We start from the raw sequence: 8,692 nt of genomic DNA on the forward strand, positions 1-8,692 counted from the left end.
CTAAACCAGTCTCTTCGGAACGTCATATGCAGAGTACAAGCAGAGTCTAACACCCATTTGTTTCCATAACTTCCATTATTGCACGATGTTGTAAGTACATAATCATTATCAGAATCATGTACCTGTTCAACTGTGGATGCACTCGCCTTTTCCTTGGACTTTGATGTTGGGCAATCTCATTCAAAGTGCCCCTTCTTGCCGCAGCCCCAACAATCTTCATTTTTCTTGTTTACACGAGACTTTGATCTGTGCTTTGATTTGCTTTTTTCCTGTTGGCTAGTCGGCCTCTCACAAAGAGCCCATTTGCTTGATCATCTCTGTCTCCTTCGAAATGCCTTCGCACGTCACTAGAGTTAAGTATTTGTCGCACTTGCTCAAGGTTGATAGGATCCTTACTATATATCATTGAATTCTCAATATCACGATATCCTGACGTCAATGAAAATAGCAGAGCACATATAAACATCTCCTCATCCTTTTTAATTCCGGCAATCTGTAAGTCCATGGCAAGTTTAGTGAATGCATCTAAATTATCTTGTAGTGAAGTACCTAGCCGCATCTTAAATGTGTCAATACGCCATTGTAATAACATCCTTGTTGTCAATACGCCGTTGTAATAACATCCTTGTTGTCATCGATCGGTCCTGGTAAAGCCCTTGTAGCTTGTCCCGTAACTGCTTGGCCGTCTCTTCGGTACTTTTACTCACTTCACAAAGCACGTTAGGTGCAATGGACAGTTGTATTACACTCAATGCATCCCCTTTAATCTTCTTCTTGTAGGAAGCCGATGTACCATCGGGATACTTTTCGTCAATAGCATGGATTGAACCTTCCCTCCGCAGTAACTCCATCATCTGGATCTTCCAGATATTGAAGTTGTTGTGTCCACTGAATCTATCGATTTCAAACTTCATAGAACTCATCTTTCCTTGTTCTTCCTCCTTGGATCGTCAAAGAGCCCTAGCGCTTTGATACCAATTGTTAGCGAAAATATAAAAGAAAGAACAAAAGATTTAACGTGGTTCAGATCAAAATGATCCTACGTTCACCAGAGAACAGTTGCCTTTATATTATTAGCAAAGAAGGTGAGAGATCCCAATTACACCTAAGACAATTGTTCTCTCAACTCTCCACTCATTACAAAGGATTTATGAATTTTTTGGGATGCTAAACAAAGAAGAATTGCCTCTCATTTTATAGGCATAAAATGACTTGGGCTCCAAGTGTGCTACATGAGCTCTTCAATTCTCCTCCACACCTTAGCATTCTTTGAATCCAAGCAATGCATCCTTTGGCTCCAAGTAATTGAGCATTCTTTGGCTGCAAGTAATGAGCATCCTTTGGTTCCAAGTAATAGAAAATCATCCAACACATGAGTTTTTCTATCAAATAACAAAAACCAACTCTTTCAGAAACTATTAAAAAGTATTGAAAATTTTGAGGGTGAGGGAAAACTATATCAAATGAAGTAGGATATATAGGGTAAGATAGTTTGAAGAGATTATACTACAAAGGCGAATAATCACCTGTAATAACATAACTGACCTGAAAATGAAACATACGTAAGGTACCATTTCAGGGTGTGTTTGGTGTGGAGGAAAATATTTTCCTTCATACCAAACACACCCTAAGTTTTTTATTAGCCTAAGTTCAATATGCACAAGCTATTGAGAACTTGTGATGGTGAAGAGGCGATAAATTAGCTGATCTTATTTAGTTTATGCTTCCTATTGCAAATCTACCAAATCATGTTATCTACAATACCACTGACTTCTTCCAACTTGCATCTTTTAGGTGATAATACATAGTGGCTTATGCTAGTGTTGCTTTTCTTACCAGAATAATAGAACTTCTCTTGACACCCAATTGGTCAATGCAATCTCTGATCTGTGATCACAAAGAAGAATTTTTTGCACTTTTCATGGAAAAGTTAGTTCCCTGGAAGTATTTCTCAAGAACTTTGAGAAAACCAATGTTTTTGGGGAAATGACAGATTTGGAAGTAGAGGTAAAAGAAGTTACAAATATTGTTGAGTACATAATTCAAACACAATTCAACTGAGACTAATAGAAACTGTAATGGCGGAAAATAGAAGACAAAAAAAAAGGCATGTTGAAGGTTTCGTCACAGCTTGTAACATGTAGCAGAGGACATTGATCGTGTTTGGAAAGTGTCAACAAAGATTCAAGATAAAGGCAAACAAGCATCAAAGGAATCAATTGTTCAAGATTTTTCAATTTTAGCAAATGACATTCTTAATGTTAAGAACAATATGGTTGGATGTGATGATCAAATGGAAAGGTTGTTAGAAGATCTGACTCAATATAGTGGCTCGTCTCGTGAACGCAAATTCATTCGGATCATCGGAATGAGAGGCATTGGTAAAACAACTTTAGCAAAAAAAGTTTACAATAAAGCGGACATTCGTTCTCATTTTGATTTTCGTGCCTGGGCTATTGCATCTAGCCAACACAATGTAAAGAAAATCTTGATAAGCCTTCTGCGTTCTCCAAAGGGTGACACATTTTACATAGAAGATGAGGCAGATCTAGCAGACATGGTACAAAAAAGTTTGAAGGGCAAAAGATATTTAATTGTATTGGATGACATATGGAGTACTAAAGCATGGGATGACATGAGACTATGCTTTTCGAGTGAAAACAATGGGAGTCGAATACTGTTAACTACCTATAACAGTGAAGTAGCTTGTTCTGTTGGTACAGAGAATCTTTCTTTGTAGATGGGTTTCATGGATCCGGATGAGAGTTGGAACCTTTTCCAAAGTATTGTGTTCTCAAATGAAGAATTACCATCTTATGAGTTCTAGACTATTGGGAAGAATATCGTACAAAAATGTCACGGGTTACCACTAACTATTTCTGTGGTTGCTGGGCTTCTCAAATAAAAAAGGACAATAAAAAGTTTCGGGAAATGTTACCAAAAATGTCAAGTCATTTGTCACAAATGATCCGGATGAACAATGTTCACGTGTGCTCGGGTTGAGTTACAATTACTTGACTAGTGATGTAAAAGCTTGTCTTCTGTACGTTGGAACTTTTCCAAAAGATAGTGAGATTTCAGCAAACAAATTGGTGAGATTATAGACCGTGGAGGGGTTTCTGAAGTTGGAAAAAGACGTCGACGGAGAGGCTGAGAAGTGTTTATAAGATCTTGTCAATAGATGTCTTGTTCTTGTCAGCAAGAAAAGTTTGGATGAAAAAAATATTAAATCATGTAAGGCTCATGATCTAATTTATGAGTTGTGCTTGAGAGAAGCTAAAAGGCAAAATACTTTTGTCATGGAAGACATTGCATATGAATACCATCGTTCTTGTCACGACCCAGGCCGATGAGTCGCGACATGAGTGTCTGACCTTCTTGACCAAACACCCCTGTACTCATAACTGAATCATACTGAATATTACAAGCCCATAAGAAACATAGACTAACATAAAACTGCCTCATAAAGGGGCGACCTAATGAATTCTGTACATTTACATACATACAAGCTGAAGAGACAGTGCAAGCCAACTAGGCTGCTACATATACTGTACACAAAAGAATAGGAGCCGACAAGGCTACATCATCTGACATACACATACATCTGTCTATAGACCTCTACTGGAATATCAAGCTGTAGAAAGGACGGGACAGGGCCCCATCATACCCATGTGCATCTATATATATCCAAAAGAATGGCATACCAAAATGGACTGCAGCTCCGGATCAAATGGAGCGCACCGACTACTGCTGAGTAAAGGTCCTACAGAGTTGGACCACCTGAACCTGCGAGCATGAACGCAGCCCTCCGAGCAATAGGGGAGTCAGTACGGTTAATGTACTGAGTATGTAAGGCATAAGAGAAACATAAGTATAAGCATGAGAATCATGAACAAAATCTGGAACTCAAAGCTAAACTGACTATCTGCATACATTTGTATGAACAAGTATCTGTATAACTGACAATGCCTCTGTGTGTGCATAATCTGCATGCTCTCAATGATAATCATGCTCATGTATATAAATATAGGTCATAGTGCTGAGGAACGTTCAGCCCGATCCATATATCATATAATAGTGCCGAGGAACGTACGACCCAATCCATATATCATCATCAAGGTGCACCAGCTGATCAGGTGGTAAGGCGTATATAACGCCTATTCCTTTTCCCATACCCCATATACATATAATATATGCTTATATAACGTCTTCTGGTCATGGGTCAATATGCATATATATATGAATGAATGTAATGCATAATTAAACTGTATACATAAAACTAGACCCATGAACAGAAGGAACAATCATAAGCGGAGGTACAGGAATATCAAAGACTGAAGTACTCCTAATGCTTTTAAGAGTAGAGTAATATGGAAGGTCGTTTACTCGCTCGTTGGTTCATATCATGAGATCATGCCAAAATGAAGAAGGAATAACATACCTTAACGTCTCCTTAATCGTTTAAAGTTCTCCTTCCACATTCACAAGATCTACATTTAAAAAGGATCATACTAAGGTTAAGTCTTAAAGACACTCTTAAGTCCATACTAGAATAATTCATGAGCTAGAGAAAATTGGCCAGCATTTTCTCTGCTTTATTGGCTTCCATCATATTTCCAAACAACTCCCAAACAACTATAATAACATCCACAATATTATAACCAAGTAGCCACATTTCATTAAGTTTCACAATTCATTCTCACCTTCAACTTATATCAACAACTTCACGTCAACCCTTTACACAATCGTACACAACACTTTCTTGTCATCGTTATTACCCTTCATAATGAGATTATAATCATAACATTCTAACAATGATAACCCAAGGTAAGTTGCTACTCATAATATCATGAATTTTACATTTGAACTTCCTCTTCTACTATCTTCCCTCATCCAAGTTATCCAATAACCAAACATTCTTAAAAACATGAAATAGTCATGGAAACTAACCTTTTATATCATAGAAATGAGCTTTGGATCAAGTTACCAACTTGTATGAAAGCCCCATCTTCAATACCAAAGAAAATCTTGAGTTCTACAAACCCTATTGAGCCTTCCAACACTTGAATCCTTTGATTCTTACTATTTAATCTTTAATCTCCCTTGGGTTTGTGGAGAATAAGTTTGAGAGAAGGTTCTATGGTTTTTAAGACTTGGGAGAAATGTTGGAAATGAGAAATAGAACAAGGGTCATCTATTTATACAAAAAGGAAAAAGCTGCCCGCCATGGTTATACGGACACTTATACGGTTCGTATAACTTTATACGGTCCATATAAGTGACCGTATAATGCTACCATGGAAACACCCTTCTCTTCCATGGTTATATGGACCATTTATACGGGCCGTATAACTTTATACGGTCCGTATAAGTAGACGTATAACCCACAGTTTTTCGAAAACTTCTCTCGACGTTTCGTTTATCTTCCAATCCTTGTGGAACCTTCTTAAAACTTACATAACACTTCATTAACCATCTAAGGGACCTTATAACTCCCTCTCAAGGATGCTAGGTAATGCATAGCTCAAATGATACGAAATTCCCAAAACATGGTTCAACCTTAACTTTCTCCGAGGACTTACTTTCTTAGCCTTAAATGCCCTTGGAATCTTAATTAGAATCATCAAAAACCCTTCTTCACCTTTCAAGGGCTTCATGTCCACTTTGGGTTTACATTGTCATGTTCGTAATATGAGTGACACGAAATTCCAAGGTGTAACAGTTCTTATAAGTCCCTTCTTACCCCTGGACAGCATCATTCGGTAAAGAGGCAGACGTATGATGAAGACAAAAATCTCTTGAATCGAACTCGTTCACTCTTGTTTCTTTCTAAATACCCTTCAAGTTTTACTCTCAAACTAGGGCATAATCATTTCAATTTACTCAGAATCATGGAATTGAGCCACATAGTGTTCATAAACTTCCCTCCTGAGATACTGTGCCTCATTTGGTTGAGTTACCTTGCAATGTCTAGGGATTTTCACATATCTCCAGAAATTTGCAGGTTATGAAATCTGCAAACATTCATTGTTCAAAGTCGTGGTTCGGCATCTAGAGAATTTTCAGAAACAATTTGGGAACTGATGCAATTAAGGCATCTGGCACTCGAAAGGTTTAATTTGCCAAATCCCCTAAGTGTATCGGTTGAAGAGAGACACTTAATTTTTTCAAACGTACAAACTATTTCTAGCTTGTCTACAGGTAGTTACATAAAGGAGGTTATTTCAGGGATTCGGAATGCTAAAAGATGGGAAATCTGTGGAGGTGAAGGTGACGATAAGAGTTTCCAACTTGAAAACCTTGTCCATCTACATCAACTTGAAATATTGAGTTTTTTGAAGATGTTGTTCCACGTGCAAAAGCTTTTCCAGCAATGCTCAAGAAGTTAAAGTTGTAAGGAACTAATCTAAGCTGGGAGGACTTGAACATCATAGGTAAGCTACCTAACCTTGAGGTACTGAAGCTTTGGGATGCTTGTCATGGCCGAGAATGGCATCCAATTGCAGGTGGATTTACTCGATTGAAGCTTTTGCTAATTTTCGATTGTCATCTCGAGTACCGGAAAGCCACGGATGACAATTTTCCTGTCCTTGAGCGCCTCGTTATTAGACATTGCAGATATTTGGAAAAGATGTCCTTTGAGTTTACAGATATTCACTCACTACAACTAATTGAGATAGATTACTGTATGCCAGAACTCCAGACTTCTGCTGCACAAATTCAACAACAAGAAGAAGACCTCGGAAACAAACCCATGCATGTTCACATCCCACATTCATTTTCTAGGAGAGTATAACATTATATTCCAGAATGAACTTCACATAATTGCTTAAGAAAATTAAGCATATGTTTTCAAAGAATACACTGGTTTTCATTTCCACAAGGTTACGCTCATTCAGATTGCAGCTCTTTTTATTGTTTTTTTTTAATTAACTTTTCTATTCCTGATTAATACACAACATATGGATGAATTGGGATGCTTTGATTGCATTAATTAAAAGAATAACTGAATCGTTAATAAAAGATGAGTTACCAAGTCGTAGTCGTAAAAACTGGAACTTAAAGTGTGTGTGTGTATCTTTTAAAGTGACCAAATAATTGTTTTGATTCGACAAATTAATTTGATTAGAAAACACTAACTAAATTAGAAACAACATAACAAAGATCAAAATGGTATTATATGTCGTTATTTTATGTAGTTGCATATGAGTATTAGCCTTTGAAGATTTGAGGCGTTCCCTGCATAAGGATTTGTAATGTGTGAATTATAGTTTTGGCTTGTATGAAGAATGTGATGAGTTATGATATTCATAGTTTTGATGATTTGACAAACATTCCAAGGACCAGGTTCTTGATTAGGTCCTCGGGGCGCTCTATGTTACATGAAAGCTGTAAAGCTGTGACACTGTTCCGACATGTAGTATCACAGCTGCATACATGCTAAAAGCAAAAGACCAATGTAACGTCTCTATCCAGGTCACATGCCAATCACATGATCCTCACATTCCCTTATTGCTTCCATATATAAACAACATGTTGGCATTTGTTTAATCTATTACTTAAAAACCTAGAAATCCAGATCTATACTAGTGCAGCCGCCATAGTTCTCTTAGGGCATTCAAGAACAAAGCTAAGACAAGTTCAAGGACCAGATCCTAACAAAGGAAGATGTTTTGAGTCCTAAAGTTGTCTAGTCTTTGTCTTTGTGATCTCTACATTGTAACCTACACTTCTTCAAGAAGGGTTTTGTAGGTGTTTTGTTTTTATCAAGATTTTGTTGTAAACACTTGGCTAGAGTTAGTCATAGTGGTGTTAAGGTTCAGCAAGGAATCAGTTTGGAGCTTGCCTAGAGTTAGTCAAGAGTGCTTGCAATAGAGTTATCGTAAGGGGAGGGAGTGGTCTAATTCCTAGGTTGCAAAAGCTTATAATCTGAAACATTGCTCAGTTTAGTGAAGTTGGAAATCCTACTGGGGTAGGTCGTGGTTTTTAATCCCTTGAGCAAGGAGTTTTTCACGTAAATATCCTGTTTTATTTACTTTCTGTCTTTATATGTGAAAACAGTTCAGGGACTCATAGATTCTAGCAATTGGTATCAGAGCAGGTGCTTTCTAAAAGGGTAATAGCTAGAAAGGAGCTCTCATGGCTACTCCGCCAAATGAAGAAGAAGGTAAAGTCAAGTCAAGATAACATAGCCTCTATACTGAAAATGACTTTGAAGATTACAACCTCAACTCTCTTCACAAGTCACCAAGAGAGATTTGGGATGCTCGACAAATGATTACTATAAAGTATGAGTTCTTCAAGATGAAGGATGATGAGTCTATTCATGATATGTATACTAGATTCACCTCCATCATTGATGAGCTTCGGTCACTTGGAGAAGACTTCGAGGAAAAGTTCCTAATCCATAAACTATTGTGGGCACTGCCAATATCACGGAAATGAAAGTATTCACCATCTCTGAATCTAAGGATTTGGCAGACCTGACCCTTGATGAGCTAGTCAATGACCTCAAGATCTACGAGCTCAAAATAAAAGATGTGGAAAAGAAGAAGCAAGGAAAAGAGAAGAAGAAGAAAGTACTCAAGAAAGATGATACAAGTGACTCAGATAGCTATGAATCTGTAATAGCTACCATCATTAAAAGGTTATCAAAGATAAGAAGCAGTAGCAGAAGTGTCGAAGAAAATAT

The 8,692-nt window shown here is 37.5% G+C and overlaps 1 protein-coding gene across 1 annotated transcript; it reads left to right on the forward strand.

The window, feature by feature from the left end:
• Window positions 1-2,106: 2,106 nt before the first annotated feature.
• On the forward strand, window positions 2,107-2,889 carry LOC132029391 (putative late blight resistance protein homolog R1A-3). The gene has a single exon (XM_059418668.1). It carries the CDS (start codon window positions 2,273-2,275, stop codon window positions 2,738-2,740), a length of 468 nt encoding a protein of 155 aa, XP_059274651.1. The 5' UTR covers window positions 2,107-2,272; the 3' UTR covers window positions 2,741-2,889.
• Window positions 2,890-8,692: the final 5,803 nt, after the last annotated feature.

The sequence above is a fragment of the Lycium ferocissimum genome, chromosome 9 (genome assembly GCF_029784015.1).
Source record: "Lycium ferocissimum isolate CSIRO_LF1 chromosome 9, AGI_CSIRO_Lferr_CH_V1, whole genome shotgun sequence".
In the NCBI taxonomy this organism is placed as follows: Eukaryota; Viridiplantae; Streptophyta; class Magnoliopsida; order Solanales; family Solanaceae; genus Lycium; species Lycium ferocissimum.

What these genes read in the sequence shown, in the direction of transcription:
- LOC132029391 (XM_059418668.1), top strand. Translation starts at nt 2,273, where the DNA reads ATGGTTGGATGTGATGATCAAATGGAAAGGTTGTTAGAAGATCTGACT.